The sequence below is a fragment of the Oenanthe melanoleuca genome, chromosome 1, assembly GCF_029582105.1.
Source record: "Oenanthe melanoleuca isolate GR-GAL-2019-014 chromosome 1, OMel1.0, whole genome shotgun sequence".
In the NCBI taxonomy this organism is placed as follows: domain Eukaryota; kingdom Metazoa; phylum Chordata; class Aves; order Passeriformes; family Muscicapidae; genus Oenanthe; species Oenanthe melanoleuca.
The window spans coordinates 19,774,897-19,795,427 of record NC_079333.1 but is presented as its reverse complement, the minus strand read 5'-3'; the positions used below and the strand labels follow the sequence as shown (position 1 = coordinate 19,795,427).

At 37.8% G+C, this 20,531-nt stretch overlaps 1 protein-coding gene across 4 annotated transcripts in view; it reads right to left on the bottom strand.

The window, feature by feature from the left end:
- CMSS1 (cms1 ribosomal small subunit homolog) overlaps positions 1–20,531 on the bottom strand; it is a 216,551-nt gene that overhangs the window by 85,965 nt on the left and 110,055 nt on the right. For 2 of the 4 annotated variants that reach the window (XM_056483752.1, XM_056483769.1), the window contains one exon: positions 18,525–18,575. The exons of the other annotated variants lie outside the window; for them this stretch is intronic. In XM_056483752.1, coding sequence (XP_056339727.1) covers positions 18,525–18,575 — 51 coding nt within the window. The remainder of the gene's footprint in view (positions 1–18,524; positions 18,576–20,531) is intronic. 4 annotated transcript variants of the gene reach the window in all.

The window sequence follows — 20,531 nt, the reverse complement described above, 5'->3', positions numbered from 1 at the left end:
AAGATCAAGGTAGTACAGCTTCTGCTCTTTGTAAAAGAAATCAGCAGCCCTAGGAAAAAGCAATTTTGGAGCTTTTACAAAATTCACAGTATACAATAGAGGAGAGATTGCTATGACACAAAATTACACTTGCCCCATAAGACATGCAAATAGTACACTTCAAATTGCACCTTTAATAAAACTGCCTAATGTTTCTATCAAACTAATGAATGCACTGCTTCCTTGATTACCTTAAAAATTCATTTGTGCATTTGCACTAGCACTGAAACTTCATTAGCATTATTGCTTGTTCTACAGAACACCTTGAGTAAACCACTTTCTACCACACCATCAGTGGTTTTCAAAGCCACACATTGCCATCTCTATTGCAATTCCCCCACTAATTAGTTTTACAGTTTATATTATTTTCCATATTGCAGTCCTCCTTTACAGAAGCCCTTAAGATATCACAGTGGCCTGAGTAAAAAACTCCAAATTATAAATAGAAACAACTTCTCCTTATCAGGCAGTAAGTATCTAGGACACAAATAAGGTGAAGTAATTTGTAAACTGGAGAAATAATGAGTTGTAAGAAAAATTATTCCAAATCTTATGACAAACTGTTTTTCCAGTGGGTATTTGCCTCCACCTGTATACCAAATTCCCATCCTTAAGATATGATGGGAAGAACTCCTCAGCCACACGCTGTTTACTACCAAGTTCTTTGATTCTCATGTACAACATCTGACCTCAAATTGCTCCTTGGTTTGATGTGTTTATGGCTTCTCTTTAAGTAGTTTACTTTAAAAGTAGAAAAATACTATGCCTAAATCCACAGGAAACACCACTGTCCCAACTCTAACCTACATTTGTTTTACCTCTTACTGCTCCTTTAAGTTCTACTGCATGTGTCTGTATCTTACTGTCACATCCTGTATTCCTTGTCATCTCTCTGAGCTTATTTGCACAGCCTAACACTGCACTGTAAACCCCTGAATTTACACTTAGTTGGCTGCTGAGAGAAATGTGTTCCCTTTTTCTATGATACAACATGCCAGTGCAGTTCTTTACAATAAAGCAAGGACAGAGGAGTTGCAGCAAAGGGGAGCTCCACAGGATGCCTGGCACAGTGGACAGTACCCAGCACAGCACCTCTGAAAACTCCAACCTGACACACTCATAAGAGAACTACATGTTATAATGGCTCATTCCTAGGGTTTTTTTACCATAATGCAGCCAGAGACAAAAGCAGCAAGGCTATAGCCAAAGTTAAACCTAGACAAAACTCTTTCCATAGGTAAAGGGAGATGGGCTTATTTATACTTTATCCTGTGAATTCATGAAACCTCAAAAGCAAAAGAACATCATTGCTCCAAAGAACATCAACATGTCTTCATGCAATACACTTCCTCTCCTAGTTTCCCTGACAATTACCTCATCAAGACTGTCCCTTTTCCAGCATCTTTCTACTGTAAGGTTTTTTTTGGAGAATAACAGTGCGTTTTACAGATGGAACAGCTTGTTTTGTGTCTTTGTTTGCTAAACCCCCCTCCAAACCCAACAACAAATGCAAAAACCACCCCAAAGGAACAAAAAAGATTTTTTTACCCAGAAGCAGCATTCCTAAAATGAAATAAAACAAAACAAAAACCTCACGCACACAGCAGAAAGATTGCTGATTGTCTCACTCTGCTGGAATGCTTTACAAAATCCCTTATATCCCCATATGGAATAAAAAGTCACAGCAGTTCTTGACACTTCACCTACATTTTATAAATACCTCAGTTGAGAGGTCATGTAAATTTTAGTCTCAGTTCTTCAGTGTATATGTCTCTCTATAGCATTTTTAAGGCAACTTTCAGAACACAAATTTCATTTAACCAACACAGATAATCATAGTGGTGAGGAAAGAGGAAAGGAGAGAAATATTATCATCATTGATAACATTTCCTAATTTCTCACATGAGTTACAAATTTAATTCCACGAGATTTCAGTGGGATTGATAGTAAGACCACTATGACTTAAATGCTGTTCACCCAATGAACACACACCACTGTACCCCACCCCATTAATGACTGGCTTCCAACCAAGGTTGTACCATACACAAATAGGATATTGGCCACAGACAGTGTCTCTCACAATGTGTGCTAAGTGTAAGAGGACACAGCATTATCTAAGTCACTGGGAGTTACAGACATCACATAATGGTTTATCTTACCTGTTTACTTGGGGGTTTCACAGCTACAGTTCAACTCCTGCTCAAGGCCACAAAACAAGAAACAAACATTTTCGCAAGTCACGGGAGTTGGAGAATTTTAAGGGTCTATTCTCTCAATAAATACAATCATCTGAAATTGTTAAGTGAAATATTAAAAATAAATGTCCTGTCCAGCCTTCCCCATTAGTGGAGATGTTTGCTTTTTCCCTCATCAGCATCTGAGCAGCTAGTAAGTGAGAATTCAGGAAGCCAACAATGCTGCCATGTAAGACACTGTTACCTCAAACATTTAGCAACAGCTGAAGCACAAGGTAGGCTGACTGCAGCACAGTAAAATTGCACAAGAGATTAAGGATGCATCATTTGGGTAGGGCAATATAACAATTTCACACCACTTGTAACCAATCTCTTGCTGCTCCTGTTATGCAATTAATTCCATTCACACATTAACAAAGGAAAAACAAAGCAAAATCCTCAAGGCTTCACTGCTTTTCCTAATGTGAGTACCTTGTTGCTCTGTTATTATAAAGACATTTCTATAAATATGGATGACAGATTGAGGGTTTATAAATGACTAATTCCCAAAAGCTGCTTTAAAGCTTTCATTTCATAGATTTTTTTAACTCAAGTTCCATATTAGAAGAGGGGATTAGTGTCACTGTTATAGAGATTACTGCACATTAGTATAAAGACTTACAGAATTTTGAGTCAGTGCCATTGAAGCAGAGCACTGTGTTGTATGGGAAACTGTTACTGCACTTATAATAGCTCATAACATGCTCAGAAATGCAACAAATCTGAAAAAAATCACAGCTCTAATTCATTATGTTCATTTATTTAAAATAATGCATGCAGTGCTTTACAATCCTTTGCTCTTCCATAAACATGGCGTAATTTCGACATTTAAGCAAAAAGACTGCTCTGATTTATTTGCAGATTGTTGTATTTTTGTGCTAAATGCTCAGCTGCTCTGCCCAACAGACCAAACCATGACATTTGTTCATATATGGTTATTCTCAGTTAAAAGCTCTCTCCATCTGCCTGGAGGTTTATTAATAACTCATCACCATGGTATCACAGCATCTTAAGGAAAATAAAACACAGAGATAGTTGCTAGGCTCTCCAGCCTCTAGGGATAAAAGGGAATATTTCTTGAGGAAGACTGGGAGAAACTCTTTTGGTGCATTTGCTTACCACCCTTGAGGGTGAGGCCAGGCCAAGAGATGGCCCTCAAACTGTGAAAGCTACAGTATTATAGCCATCACTCAAAGCCATGATCCAATTCTCTGCACTAACACATTAAAAACAAATATTCAGGAATCCAAACTGTGAAGGAGACCTAAGGAAAAAGAGATTGAGGTGAAGGAATGCATCAACCTCTGCAGCACTCCCATTTAACCCTCAAAAGGAATTGGCAGACACATCACTGCTGTCCCAATCATATTAACCACACCAAGCTGTTTGCTAACATGCACTGAACCCTACATTGCCATGCTGTAAACACATCTGACATTAGCAGGGAGAAACAGAGAACAGGTCAATGACACATCCTCTACCCAGAAGAGCTTCAGCTGTTTCTCACAAGTATTTTCAAATGTACTGAATGTGAGAAGTGCAATCTTTTATCTGTAACACCCTACCCATCAGTACTGAGACAGATTTCCCCTTGGTCTGACAGGTTTAAGCTCCAGAAGAAACAGGCAGTCTGCACTCTTGTAAACATTATCTGCTTCAGTAAGTGAAATCAGCTCTAAATATGCTAACATCTTCAGAACACTAATATAGGGGAGCATCAAACATCAATACAGCAAAACATGTATAGAAGACAGGGTTTGCTTGCAGATCACATACCTTTTCAAAAAGCATGTACTTTCAAGGCTGCCACACTATTATTCCAGGAAATAATGTGACTGCAAAGGAAAATCTGTAAAAACAACATGTATAATGCAGGGTACAAGAGTGTGCTTCCTACTTAAAAATCGCCACAGTATTGACTAAATGTTTTCTAAGGTCAAAAAGCAATGAAGTCAGAAGTCACACCTTCAGTTGGTATTTTACCCTGATGAAGTGTCTCATGAGCAGGAAAGCTTTACAGAATCATTATGTCTTCTGCTAGCAAGAAACATCCAGCCATGCAAACTACTCAGTCTGCCCTCTGAGAGAGGGACAGCGAGTGGCTGCACCATTTCCTTCCCTCTTCCCTGCTCAGACCAGAAAGCCAACATGGTTGCAGAAAGAACCACGGGATGTGGCAGATTCCTCTCCAGTGTCATCTCCTTAAAGGCGCAGTACTCACTCGTTTGTTCACACGTAAAGTTAACCCAGTAAAAAGATCCTGTGGCTCAAGGGACAAGGAAGACCAGAAACACCTGAGCCTTTCCCACTGAAGGGCTGCCATGACACAAAAGGCCACAAGCAGCAGGTCTGCCACTCCCCCAGAGATGCTGCCATAGCTCAATAGATTTCCTCTCAGAAGGCTTTCCACTCGTGTGCTATTTATTCAGCATTTTAGAAGAGGGAAAACTTCTTTTTATCACATCTTTTTCACACTCATATTACTACACACTGAAGCATTAGTCTGTCACCTTCATTAAGTACAAGAGGCTGTATTTTGATCTCTAGATGCCCTGATGTCAAGATTCAAGAGCAGTTAAGCACAGGAGGAGACTATTCCTCTTGTCCCTTGGCTGCCTAGCTAATTAGTGCAAGCAACAAGAAACCAGAAAATCTTTTTGTTTTTGCTAGATTGTTGTAGTTCTGAGAGGCAATGATTCTGGCAATGTGAAGCTGTATTCTACTTAAGGTCCTCCTTTAGGGTGAAAAAGAAGCATAGGTCAAGGTAAAAATGTCTGGAAACAAACAAACAAATCACCCTGATCTAACCCTGCCTGTCAGGGTGCCTTTTGTCCATCTCTGTATCCAAAACATATATAACTAGTTATATTTTCTAGAACAGCAATTGTTGATTGATGAGTCATCTTTCCTGTAAATTTATTTTTTTAAGTGATTTTGGCATTGTTCCTTGAAATTCCTCTCTGGCTATGTAATGGAAATTTTGACCTCACACTCTGGTTTCTTTAACATCACAGATTGAGAGATTATGAGTTTAGGAAGACCAAACAGTTGAATAAAGGATGCAATGTGGAAATCTGTAGCTCGAAAAGAAAGCAAGCTGTACTAAATAAACTCACAAGTAAATATTTAACTGTGTGGCCATTAGGTTACATTCCCAATAATACAGCAACTCATTTACTGTAATTAAGAATTCATGGGGGAGGGGGGTGCTTCCCTCTTTCCTCTCTCAAAATTGATTATGTGGTTAAAGTTGCTGGCAAGTGAAACTCACCAAAATATATCAAAGCTTAGTTTTTTGCTATTAATTAGCAACTCCCCATATTACAGTTTCTAAAGCATACTGCCATTAGTAATCAGAAAACACAAAGTAGAAGAAAACAAAAGCACCAAAGAATACATTCATGAGACATGATTATTGCAGAGGATAGCATAACACTCTTCAGATTGCAGTCACCAAGAGTAAGGGCTTTTCTTCCCCACTCTCCTTCCACTTGGGGGCAATGCAGAAAGTACATGGTAGCTCAAAGTCCTCAGCTATGCTAAGTTTAAAATGTATGACAAAGAACTCAGCATTTTAAATTGCATTAGTCCCACAAGAAGAATTAGATGGATCTTTATGGCTAGAACAAAAATGAACACACCCGAGAACTGCTCCAATTTATCTACAATATCATTTAACAAATAGAAGAGAATCTCCTCCTTCCACTCAACCTGGATTCAACTGGGAGGAAAACTCCACAGCACTCAGAAACAGCCATAAGCACCTGCTGGAGCATGGAGCCAGCATTTGCAAGCAGTCAATTGTAAATCACCATGGTAAGCTAAGTCTATGAAGTGGCACATTCATGGCTTATGAAGGCCAAACCTACTGATAATAAATTTACATCCCTATCAGCTGTCAAGTGGGACATGATAACATGAGCTTCAAATCATGCATTCTTGGAAAAACTCTAAACAAGATTTCTCAGATGACAACACTGTTACAGACTGGTAATTCTTCATGGTCATGCCAGAGGGCATCGCACTCCATCCCACCCATGTTTAGCTTGCTCCACCAACCAGTTTTCACTCAGACTGAGCAAAAGGGACCAGATATTCAGGAATGAGCTCTACTAGCTTCTCTAATCACAAAGCAGCCCACAGCAGCCTCTTCACAGGTTTCATTAGACACTGAACAACTTAAATGGCCAATTTAAGCCAGAAATATCACAGCAAATTAGAAGGTTTGAAGACAGTCAGTGCTCTTGCCCATCAACATGGCACTCTGAATAGAAACTGTGCACCCAACAGTAAATTAGCTCTGCCTAGGTAGGCTTGTGCTGTTGGGACTCCCAGACAGCTTTGCAGCTTCTTTGAAACTCACAGGAATATCTGTTCTCTGTCTGCTGATTTGAGGGAATGAGTTAATGTGACTTGTACAAGTGCGATGGCTGGCTGATAAGGTTTCAGAAAACACCGGGGATAAAATGCTACTGAAAAAAAAAAAATCTATGTTTTGTAACATTCCCAGCTCTTATCATAACTTTAATGAGGTTGAGTTCTCAAAAGAAGACAGTAAAATTATTTGGTTTCTCCCTTTTCAGTCTCAGCAATCAACAGAACAGCTGGTAAAACTCATTGTTTGCAAAAAAACACCGAAAAAACAAAACAAACCAACTTCAGATTTTCATGTAGAAAACATCTATAAAAGAACAGCTCAAAGTTTCTGAGAACAGGTAACAGCCAAATTGAAACTGTTTCTACATACATTAATGGTTCAGAGATGGCTGTAGATTAGTAAAACCAAGCCTGTGCCTTAGGGTGAAATACAGAGTTTTAATACAAGCTAGTACAGACTCCCTTACATACAGTGACTGGTGGGTGCAGGAGAGAAATGGCCAAAAGCTTTCTTATTACATTGAAGCAATTTTAAATAAAGCATTTTCAAGTTCTCCATATCATTCTCTTCAGCAAATTTTCACTGATCCGAATACAAGTCAATACTGGGGGAGATGGGTGTCCTTCTAGTCACAAACATACAAACATTACAAGAATAGTTGGGCAGAACATGGGGAAAAATATTTAGCATCTGTGTAGTTCCTTCAGTTGATAGGGAAACATCCACCAGATGTTCATAGATGTTACCTCAGCTGCCTCCCAAACCACTATCACATCTGCTCTCTTCCTTACTGAATACCGGTGGTAACTGAATTAATGTTTCACTTAACTCATCTTTGTAAAATATTCTCAATACCCTTGATGAGCTCCTTTTTAAGGAGTTACACTACCCACAAAAAGCAATGTGAAAACCCCCAGTGATTACATGATTGAATTTCCTGAAATTCTCAAGTTTTTTAATGTATAGGGAATACCACCATCTATACAGAAGTATTATTGGAAGTGATGATATCTTTTCATAAACACAAGTATTGAAACAGCAACAGAAATAATGGTCAATAGAAACTACCAGAATTAAAGAGGAAAAAGGGATGGAAGAAACCCCATCATTATTAAATGCTCCTCTTTATTAGGGACACCAAAATTCTTCTGCAAGACCTTCCTTATATACTTAGATCTGAAATTATTTCCTGTGTTCAGCTACTGAAAATCCCCTCTGCTGATCACCTTTATGGTATGCATGATTTGCAGTAGTGAAGTTTTGCAACTGTATCCAATAGGGAAGAGGAAAGAACACAAAAAACCCCCAAACTACCAAAAAACCCAATGTACAAAAAAAAAAATCCCCAAACCACCAAACACAAAGACCAAACAAATTAAAATGTCTTATCTTAACATTTTCTATTCTGGAATTTTAAAAACTCAAGTTTACACATAAGTAATATATAGCATCTATGTATGATTTAAAACAATCCAAAAGGATGTATCTTCACAAGATTGTTAGTGTAGTAGTCCAGTATATCTATTATTCTCAATGCTCATCATTTTTAAAATGTATAAGCAACTAATGATTACCTATTCCAAACTCTCTCAAGTTACTCTCCAAACATTGTCTTTTCAGCTCAAAACATTTTTCTAGTTATTTTCCATGTATGCTGCACTATTCCATGTAATATAGAGAAAAATACAATAAAGACATCAGAAAAGCAAAAATAGTACAAATCCATGTTGCCATGATGCTCTAGCTGATACCCTACATGACCTTGAACAAATCACTTAGCCGTATTCCTACCAAAAATGGAGAGGGCTCCAGACTCTGAATAATGACTGTCAGACCAAAAAAATGTTTACAGAGCAGCTTGCAATCATCAAACAGAGGGCTCTGCAAATGGAAAGTATTACAGCATATGAGATGTTCTAGCCATGTGTGTTTAAAAAAACCCAGAAGAGCAGAAAAAAGAACCTTCACAATCATGACTAGGCACATGTTCCAAACAGAAATTAAACTCCTGCTTCTGGTGTAGCTCTTTGATTTTTCATTACATATACTTGATAAATACTATGTCTATAAACAAGAAAAATAAATCAGAAGCTCATCCATACGGGATCAAATAAAGGCTGCTGAAATACTTTGCAAACTGCAGGCATGACAAGGCTCTTGGAAAGAGGCAGTATCTAGTACCAGATTTCATTCCTATAGCTAAAAGTTAAATTTCTAGATGCCAAGGTATTTTCTGCAGGTTTCAGTTAGCTTTATAAATTAAGTGATAAAAAGAAAATAAAAACGTGTGTTGGGTCAGGATGCAACAAAGCACATACTAACCATTGATTTCACAGATGGAAGGAGAAGCTCTTGCCTTTTATTTGCACATGAGAAATGAAGATAACTCAATGTTTATTTGCAGATGAGAAACCAGGATATGTGTATTTGTAGGAAGAGAGAGGATCGCTACTTGAAAGTAACCCAGAAAGTTTCTTATTCTACTCCTCCTTGATAAAATTTGGATTAAAGAACAACAAAATCATATGCCACTGTTTCCTAGTGAAATACTTGCTCAAGCAAAGAAAGAAATGCATTCATGATTATAAAGGGATGCATAAAACCAACTCTACCTTGTTTCCAAATGCATAGCATAAGCAAAGCAAATGCCTACTATTTTCTCCATAATTATTTTTCTTCTTAAAAAATCAGCTATATCTTTCATTCAATATGTAAATCTAAATAAATAACATGAAATAATCTCTCCATGTGTGAAATTAACGATTAACCTCAATAATTAAAAGCATCAGAGTGCTGAACTCATTACTTCCTGCAAGCATTCATCCATACTGCACATCTGACAGTGGTTTCAAAGAAAATCTGGATTGAATAACATGATTCAGATGTGAAGAGACTGACAATAAACAGCATTTTAGCACTGCTCAGTCATAAACCAGCATGCTTTAGTACTGCATGTCCACAATAGGAAAAATGAAACGGCTTCTTCCGAGAACAACATGCTGGGTCTTTGACCCATGTGCCTGCAATGAAAACCAGGGGAAATTTGTTTTCCTGATTTCCCTTGTTCCTTACAGCCATACAGAATCCAGTGTAACTACTAAAAAAAAAAAAATCATAACTTTGCTTTTAAAATCTTAGAAAAGATTTAAATTACTTACCCACTTTTGTAACTTTAAGAATTTTATGATGTTGTTTTAAAAGAACAATGTTCACACAAGAACTAAAAACAAAGCCATAAAAGACTTTTCTTAAAGATACTAAGTAGACTGGATGGCCTATGATAATGCAAAAGCCACTTAGTGCAAGCATGTCCTGATGCTAATATAAATGATCAGCCTACCCATGCAAGGAGGCAACTACAGAGCTCTGGGAAGAAAACACAAAACACATCAGCTTCTTCCACATTTTATAATAAGGGCCTTTCTTATCTGCCTTCAAATTCCTACAGGAAAGGGTCTTTTGTCAGTTTCCATAACCAGTAATTCTTCTATAAAATGAATGAAAGAATGAACACTGTAACTAGAATCATCATATTTCTCAAGTCTTCTAGGCTATGATGGACACATGAGTTTATCCTGCTTTAAAAGAAACGTCACAAATGCAATTATATATCACAACACTATTAGCAGATGGTGATTACAAAACGTGTTTGAGGGAGGCTCAGGTGTGCTTAATCATACAGTTCATAAGAAAAGCCAGATTACTGAGGATATGTTACCACAACAAGGCACCATTTTCAAAATTCAAAGCTGAAAATAGTTTTCAGAATAGAATTTGAGCAGATTTGTCAAAACTAGCAAGACGTGACAAAAAAAAGAGGCATGTGGACTTGTTCCATTCTTGTAATCTTTCTCTGGCTGTTACAGATGACATACAGGAGTAGGTAGTCAAAGATCTGATAATATGTTTGCTTCTCAATGCTCAGTAGAAGCCAGATATAAAGAAGTGATATCTGTTCTTAGCCAGTCTATCCATGCGACTGACGGTATGATCTTTTTATTACTTAGTTTTTTAACAGCAGTCCTTTTATTGTCAATGGATGTGGTTTATGCAAATCTTATCCACCACAGATACAGATTCATAAATTACTCTAAATTACAGTGCTGTAATGGGACAGTGTTGACATGAAACTCAAGTAGTGTAGGAATTTCCAGAGGCACAATGCCTAGCTCAATTTCAGCTCTGAAGCAGATTCCCTTTGCACCTTTGTGTTACTCATCTCCATTTCTTCCTCTCTAAACCTACCTCCCAAGATGGTGCTGAAAATTTACTTAATGAACGTGAATCATCTTAGCACTGCTTCCTAAAATCCAGATATAATCAATACTGAGCCAAAGCTTTATTTGGGCAAAAGCTGCATTTGAGGAAAAGCGCACCTTCCATTATGCCTGTCAGAAGTGGTCTTACAAAAACACCAAAAGCAGAGCTGTGCTATATCTCTGCCAAGAGGTGCAGCAGTTTGCCTTTAACTGTTCAGCCACAAAGGCTGCTTAGCTTTCCTAGAGCCATACTCTGACCCATGGCATCACAGCTTCTCTGCTAAGCATCTCAAGCTAGCAATGCACGACACAGCAGTCAGGTGATAATCTGTGTGCACCTACCTTTGCAGCCCCAGGTACAGAGCAGAGGCATCACTGGTTGTGAGCATGCATCCTCTGCCAGGAGTCACCTCTCCTCAGAGGATGTGTCTCCCTTTTCCTACACACAGCCAAAGGTCAACAGTCCTCAAACTCACCTAGCTGCTTGCATGATCATTCTCTAGTCATTTCCACCCAAGACAGATTAGCACAGACGAGCTTCCTCAACGTTTTTTGCTTGTTCTGACCAAAATAAGCCAGAGAACAATTGCAGCTGAGAAAGTGGGTATGAGAAGGCAGAATTTTGCAAGAGATGTGGTAAATTCTTGTAATTTACCAGCACACCATTAATCAATGCCCAAGGACTTGTTTAAATTATGCAGCTGCCAGATGTGCTCCTCCCTGTGTCATTCACAAGACTCCACAATCATGAGACTCCTTGTATACCTGATTTGATTACCTCTGTGTCTCTGTTCAAGTACTTTTGTATGCTGTGATCCCAGCTGGCTTTGGCATCAGTATCAAGAAAATAATTTCAGGCACGTGTACTTAAAGAGACTGGTTTTTTTATGTAACATGAAACAGCTTCATATTATAGAGCAAAAGGAAGGGGAAGCTACTGGAAGTATTGTAACTGCAAAGTGTCATTAACTTTCCATCTGGTCAGCTCCTGACAATTCCAGAAGTATCACAGCAGACATGTTCATGTCCCACTTCCCTGTTCGTTTCTCATGACAGTCATCATCACCCCCTTTACTTTTTGGCCATAAGGATCACTTCAGCATATAGTGCAGGCTAAAGATCCTCACAGAGTATTTTCAGCCCTTAACTACAGAGTTGTGAGACAGCTTGTGGATAAATGTCCAGTTTTAATGACAAGATGAAATGATGGAGAAGCTGTTATTACTCTCAGAAACAAGCTGTTCCCCTAAGTTCCAAGAGTAGTTTCTGCAAGTAAGTGTCAGGAGAAGAGCTGCCAAAAAAAAAAAAAAATTAAAACTGCATCAGCCATTTAATACACAGAAAAGGATTAAATGACTATTAGTAGTAACTTCCTCAAGGTCTGACTGTTTCTGTACCAAATGTATTGCCAGATCCATTAAAGAAAGTGAGGACAAAACCAATGTACATGCATGCATGTGCCCAGACACACACAGTGCATGACAGCCACCTCACTCAGATCTCTGGGCAAGATTGATTTCAACTATGCTAATTACCATCCTGGAAAAAAGATTATATTCAGACTTGTAACTGATAATTAAAAAAACCCCAAACATATATTAACACAAGACAAAACATGAGCATCTTACAGCAACTATCTGAAACCTACCACAACCTGTTGGCTGTTTTTACTAATATCAAGACATTACTGGCCCCCATAATGGGCAGCAAATCAGAGACCCAATGTTCAGAGTTAATGCTTTCACCTTATTCTAGATGGTTAAATTTAGATTCAGTTGGCAATTTTGCCAGGTCAAAAAAAGAGCAGATGAACTCAGAGATCCAATTTTTCCAATGTACATATAATTCATTAGCAAACTCATACACACTTTCCATCAATTTTATATTCACTGGTACTAAAGCATCAAAGGGATATGAACTCCTTTCCCCTTTTCCCCTGAAGCAACACTTCCTTGAAGTCTCCAAGCCTCATTACCTAAACTGAATATAGTTATAGGACAACTACGAGCAGTTAAACATCTAAAACCAATGTATTAGTCAACAACTGATTATATTAAAAATGTGACACTCATTTGAGAATATCCTTATAAAAAACCCTAAGAAATCCCATGACTTTTTATGAGTCTTCTAAGCTGTAATCAATTTATAGCATAGAAACTGAGTCAGCTGCTATATAATCAAGGCTCCTCATGAGGAGTACAGCTTTGCAATGACTCAATGTGCATTGTTCTCAACCTGCATGAGCCTGAAACACTGCAATCACTACCAAGGGCAGCTCACAGAACCTTCCCACTAAAATCCACAGGAAGGTATTTTCACCTTCCCCTCCCAGTCTGAAATTGCTTTGTTAGAAAATGGAGTCTGCCCTCCCTTGCCACAGCTACTGCCTTCCAAACACAATTCCCACCTTTTGATATCACTAGGTAATTAAGTGCCTCCAGTATAGCTGTGATATGCCTTTATTCTTGTTCCCTCCCCAGTTTGCTGTCAGGCTATGGGGGCCTTGCCTGAAGTAGTTTTGACACCTCCACAGAAAGACTCTCACGGCCCTGAAATTTTGTTCTCTTCTTAACATGCTCAATTAGCTTGGCAGGAGAGATCATATTCAGATCCAGCTTTCTTGGCCCTTTGCCCACAAGTCCAGATCAGGAATGGTGGCAGGAAGGGACCCTCCTCTGTAGGAAAATGCAGAAATCCCCCTGTGCAAAGCTTTCTTTTGCATTTGGAATAGAACTTGGTTTAAGGAAAGGAAAATTTTTCTATTCAAATAGGAAACAAGCAGAAAATGCAGCATATATGAGTAAAAACTCATGTGCCTGAGAGTTCCCGTTCCTAGTAAATAATTTTTTTTTACCTGCAGTAACAGGCAGTGCAGATCCTAGCTCTCTCCTTTTTTTTTTTTTTTTTTTTTGTGTGTGTGTGTGTGTGTGTGGTTGGGTTTTTTCTCTGCTTTCCCTTCCCCTTTTTTCCATTTTCTTCAATTATAGCATCAAAAGAAAACTAAGATCTTTCAGAGACATAAATGAAGCACTGCCACTCTGGAATGGCATCAGCATCTGGACACCTGGCAAAACATAGTTCAATACCTATTCTACCTATTTCTCACCCTCCTGACAGCAAGCATGAAGAGTCTTGCCTTTCTTCTTATTTACCAACAAGAATTAAAGCTAAGTGTTCAGAAGTCCATTTCAGTAGGTTTCATTCTGGTTACATTACAACAGATCTCTTTGATCTGGGGGGAGGAAGGAGGAGAAGAGCAGAGCACATCTTAAGTTCACAAAGCTAAAAGCCAAGATGCACAAAACTGAAGCATTCCAAAGTTAAAAATAATCATCTTGAAACTGCAAGAGCAGAGCTGTAATTTTGAGCAGTACAGCATGACATCACAGTTTATATGGGGCCAGCTCAATAAATCAAACTGTGCCTAATTAGAGATCATTCTGCAAATCTACATTATTTGGACAAATAATTAAAGCAGGACAATCTGTAACACAAGCCAGATATGTTTACTAAAATATGTTTTTTTTCAAACTTTTATGTTCACTACTGCTCACAAAGCTTTCACATTTAGTAAATTATAGACCCCTAAGCTTTTATTTTAGGCTGACTTCACTTTCAAGGAATTCTTCAATTAACTTTGTGTTGCTTCAAGCTCTTCATCCAATGAGAAAACAATCTGTGGTTTCTTACTTCTCCCAGTGCCAATGGCTGCCCTCCATGTTTGACTTGCAGACTTACTGTCTTTTTAGAGCCAGGATCTGTTTGTCTAAAATCAGCCTAGTTGTCATAGTATTTTGACAAGTCCTCTATAAAAGGAGAACAACTTTGTGGTGGGTTAACTGCTAAGAATAATGAAGGTTGTTCTCACAATCTCAATAGGAAAGTGCCAAAATTAAGGAACATACACCCAGAGCTGAAATCTCTGACTACCTCAGTTGCCCTTCTTTTCCACCTACTCCAGTTTTTCCAATTTCTACTTTATTCAGTTGTTTTTTCTAAAATGTGTGCTTTTCTCAAATCTAAAATCTATGATACACTTAAACATTTGAAGCATAAAAAAGCCCCCATTGCTATCAGACATTACTATCTGTAAGTGGTCAGGACTCCTCTGGAATTGCTGGAAATGCTGTGGAGACTTTGACTATCAGTTACTGGGTGGATAATGTCAAATCAAGAGCCAAAGTGTTTAATAAAAAGCATGAGCTTAACAAAAGGGATAGATTCATTCCTAAACTGCACATTTTTCCTCCTAGTACTTGAGAAATTTGTGTGAAAAATTTTAATCTCAGAAATAATGAACAGGGGAGAGTTGGCAGCTCTCCTTCTTTTTCCCTTCTGATATTTGGCTTGGTAAATGGACCAACATACAGATGTTTAAAAGAACTCTGAAGACAATGAGAAGCAAAATTTTTGACACTCTTAAAAAGGACTATACAAAAATAAGAGATACGTTTATTAGTGCAGTATCATGTTGTGCAAGAAAGTATCATTCATGTCTTAATACACAGATTTTCAGACAAAAAAACTCCAGGGGGCTTTAAAGGAATCAAAACACATTAAACATTAAATGCACAGCACACCAACATTTATAAAGATATGACAAATTAATTTCCCTCAACCACAGCCACCACGACCAGCATATCCTTAAATAGAAATGTACCTTTCAGATCTCCATTTCAATTCTTTGTTACAATAAATATGCATCAAACTTGTAATTTTTTTATTTTTAATTTAAGACTATCTTTGAGGCCAGAAATATTATGACTGACCTCTGTTAGCTACAAGCATTCAGAGCCATAGCCATTCCAATTCCCTTAATGTCCTCAGTGCACAGCAACATTTCTCAGAAAAAAACCAACAACCCTGTAACTATTTGGACATACTTCTGAAAGCAACAGTGAAAATTAAGAAAGCAGTCTTCCCAAAGATGTATCTATTTTTGAAATGTGTGCTTTTAAAACACAATGCTTATGGAATGAACTACTTCAGTTCTCTTGTGTAAACTTGTACAGAGTGTTTGCTATTGATCTTTTGAGTCATAGTTTGGCAGTAAACTGGTATTCTTGTAGAAAATATAAGTACTGCAGAACAAGTGATGTAATCTACATCTATACTTTTTTCAAATTATATTTATATTTCTAAATAAATAATCTGAACTCCATAGTTCATTTCTTTCCAAGATTAAGAGCTTTATGATATTGAAGACCTTCAGGAGACAGTTTATCTGTAGGAATGTCGCTCCTTTAAGTCACAGGACAGAACTCAGATCTGTACTCAAATGTAGATGTATTAACTGTTTTCTCAACTGAATGACATAAAGTGACTCTATAAAACCAGTGCAAAACATGATCTCAAGGAAGTGAAATCTAGTTTTTTTTTTCACAGTGCATTGTTCTGTCCTCTCTGCCCCCAAGCTACTGTCCATTCAGAAAAAAACGCACAGAAGGGAAAAAAGAAAACTGCACTGTAGCTAGGCTATCCACACGGCCCTGGCTTGTGCTGTGTGTGCAGTATACATACATGCACTGCATGCTGATGTGGCCCAGAGCAGGACACAATGTCCAGGTTTCTGGTCCTCTGTGGAGCACATAACGCTGCATGGCAGTTGGACACAATGGAAAGAACACATGGAGGTGGGTAGTGACAGAGTGAAACTAAAGCAATACTCCAGACAGGTAATTAAAGCTGTGCTCAGCCTCAAACTCTCAAATATAGCAGTTCTTTAACCAACAAAAGAGATTGCCAGGAGAGAACAACAGTGAGTGAGAGAAAGTACGTAAGCAAGAGCGAGTAGGACATGGAGCATAAGTGCTTTCCCCCTTCCCTCCTCTCAGGTTTCTCCCACAGAGAACCACCACCTAAAGGCCTGAATCTCTTCTAAATCTGGTTACTCTAAAAACAAGAACATGGTCAAGGCCAGTGTAGAGAGAATAAGTATAGGAATCACACCTTTTAAATTCTAGATCAATGTTTTCTTACATCTCTGAAGCAGTGATTGATGCCAGCTTTCTCACACCTCTTCCTCACTCATGGCATCAAGTGCCACTATTTGTCTATCCTACTGTCCTTGTCACACTGCTTCCCACCTCTTCCTCACTGCCACCTGAGAACCAGTTTAATGGGAAGTTGTAAAGATAAGGACAAACACCGTGCACCCACCTCTGGGCAGCTACAAACTTTATCTCTAGAAGCACAGCATCTCAAACTTTTCATTCAAGAGCATCTCTAACAGCACTTCAGATAGAATGGCAAGGAAAGACCATATTTAAGACTTGAAAAAAATTAAAATTAACACAGCTTGCAGTGACTTTATTAGAGTCTGAATCCCACGTAAAATCTGTTTGAATAAGCAAGAGATTTTTGCCTTGCATTACACAAAGGATCAGACTAGATGACTACAGAGGGTCCTTCTGACTAAGTTGTGACAATACATATGCTAGAGAATTTTAAAGATCAAGATTATTTCCCAGTATGAATTACACTCTTTCTTATTTTAGTTTTGATCTTCCGAAACCAGACAAATCCCAAAGGAATATTATGCACACAGCAGCCCAGAGCCTGCCTTTAGATACTGTCCAAATGACATACTTTCTGACCAAGGAGATAGCAATACCTCTGTTTCCATTAATTCTCTATTAAGAATCACATGATTCAAACTGTTGACTTCCAGCATTACCTCATGCTGGGCCTCTCACTGATTAATTAAAACTGCATACGTATAGGAAAAGGAACAAAAAAGCAAAACTGCAGTAGAACCAAGAGTATCCCTGATAAAAGAAATAGGCTGCTGTTTCCAACTCCTTTCCATAGGTTGATTGTGAATTGTAACCAGACAAAATCTCCTTTTTCAAGCTTCCAGAAACTGGCAAACATGTCTACTGCACAGGAAGTCATATTTATAGTTGCATTACTTTCCACAATAAACCAATTCTCTTATAATCAGAAGTTGTCTCTAGCCTTGCTAAATGAAAGATCTTTTCCCTTCAGACTGCAGTCTCTTAAGAGGAAGCTTTCAAATCTACAGTTAGTAATGGCTGTGGAGGGAAAAACAGTTCAGTACAGCCCCCACATCATTATTACACAGTAAACACATACCAGGCTTTTTTATTTCAAAAGAGAAGAAACAACTCTGAAGTTCTGGTATTGCAAAGTGTGTTAATTACTCAGTTGAATTATCATTTAATTTTCAGTGTGTGTTTAGCTGACCTAATTTTTACTATCTAGCTTTAAATTCTTCTTGGATATAGACAAAGAGCTTCTACTATATGTGCCTTATTATATACTTGGGCAGGGCCTTTGAGTATGCAGGTATTCCACAAGAAATCTGAAGCACTGCACTGCTTCATTTAAGGGAAATATGGTTCAAACTTCTCCAAATTATGACAGGCAACAGTTAATAACTTGCTTGTATACTTTTACAATCATCCTGCATATGGAAAATAATTAGGAAAAACCCAAACACCTACTTGAAATTTTCAAACTCTCTTCCAGCAACTGTATCAGATATTTAAAAGGGAACAGTACTAGCTTTGGCCAAGAATTCCCCCTCCTCCTTTAAATACAGAGATAAAGAACACTATTATTTAAAGGAAGATAGAGAGATTAATACTTTACCCAAGCAGAAATTCTTCAAAACCAAAAAATCACTGCAGAACCCATTCTTACCTAAAATTAGAAGAAAAAAGAGAGGAAAAGGTAAGAAAGATTACGAATCATCCCTTGGAGCATTACACCTTCAAAATAGAAAGAATTCCTGAGCAAATCTAAAATAAACAAGTTACACAAGAACAGGAAATTGCAATTTCTTTGAAACAGTAATTAAACTTATGAGGGAAACCACTACTAATATAAAATAAGTAAAAAAGGAAACCATTTTACCAGAGGGAAACCTGCCTTGAAGCAACATGACAAGGGAATATAAAAACATTTTGCCTGAAGTGATGGGTCTCTAAAGAAAATTGGAGCAATTCTGTAGTAAGGATCATGCAAGACACAAGCTTAAAATAGGTAATTTTCAAGGAGAGAAGAGGCTGGGCCACAGAAATTGAGAAACTTTTAATCACAGGACTCAAATTTAATCTCATACTGTTGTCACACATGAACAGGAAGATTTTGAAGGATATCTACCAGGCTAAATTGTTCTTGTAATCATAGCTTTCTGTGCCCAATCTTTGTTATTTTTAAATAACTACAGCTAAAGTAAGCACAAGTATCATGGTGCTTATTTCATTATATTAAATGTTAATCAGAAATGAGAAAACACAAAAAAATCAGAAACTTGAACTTTCATCAGAAGATGATTCTTTAAAAATTTGCCTAAGGAACATGTATACAGAATGGAAAACAGATCTAACATTCAGAATGTAAAATCATTACTTTTAGATAAAAACTAATTCTGAAATCTGAAGTATTTTTTACTTTCACTGCTTGCATTTCTTAAATAGTTGCAAGTGAGCAGTAGTCCTCTTGTATTTATTCCAGTGGAAGAAGAGAAGTTCATAGTGGTGTAAAAAAGTTACAAATAAAATAAATACCGAAAACAGAAACATTTTTTCTTTCAGATTTTAAGTCAACTATCTGTAAGTAACAGCATTTCAGACTGTTCTTATTTGTTCTTGTTTATTACACTGGTGCCCTTTGTGGCTTCTTGTATTTTAGCAACTGGAATATACACAGTAAAGCTAGCAACATCACAGAAGTTTAGCAAAGGCAGACATAATTGCATTTTTAAAAACCACCACAGAAAAGAGCAAGGAGCTCTACAAACAGTGGAACCAATGTAGTTTGGCTTCCCATGAATTTGTGTCTTATGGGGATTTGGAAAAGCATGAGTAGGTCCACAAGCTCACACCAAGATCTCTCTCTCTCCTGCCTGGGAAACCACTGGAATGATATTTGCTAAAACTTACTATCGTCAAAATTGGTTTCTCAGCTTGTCCATCCCCAACACTGGGAATGACTGCCTGAAAAACAGATAAAAGTCCTTCTTCCCTAGAACAACAAGTCCATGACAGAAGTAGCAGATCTACTACTTTTACACAGGTTCATTCCACTTTTACGAAGTGGCATTCAACTAAGAAAACAAACCCTCTTAATAGCTGAACCAGCTTCTAAAATACTATAGTATTGTTAAGTTTTGGGACTTCTTGTTATCTTTTTCATGCACTTAGAAGACTCACTACAAGAGAAAACCTTTTTATGATATTAAAACAAATTCCCAGTCAGCACATTCCAATATTTACATACAAGGGGAATTTAGTAAATTCAGAAACGGAAAATATTTGTTATAGAGATCTAAAAGAAAAATACACCACCTATGCCTCATTACCCACAGAAAGCAAGTTTTTTTGCTACCTCTCCTAAAGAGATTTGGGAAATGGAAATTTCCAACGCTAGAGAAATGGCAGAAAATAACATGTACAAATTAAGAATGTCACAAGGTTGCACTCAGGAAGCTTAAGAGGTTATCTCTGGAAACACCTTCTCAAATGGAAAAATGGTGGCAGCAGCAATCATGGGATATGAGGGAAAATCAGGGCTGTCTAAAAACAAGACAAACTCACCAAACCCCAAGAGGAAATTTAGAGCAGGAATGAAGGAAGATCCCTGACGGTGACATTT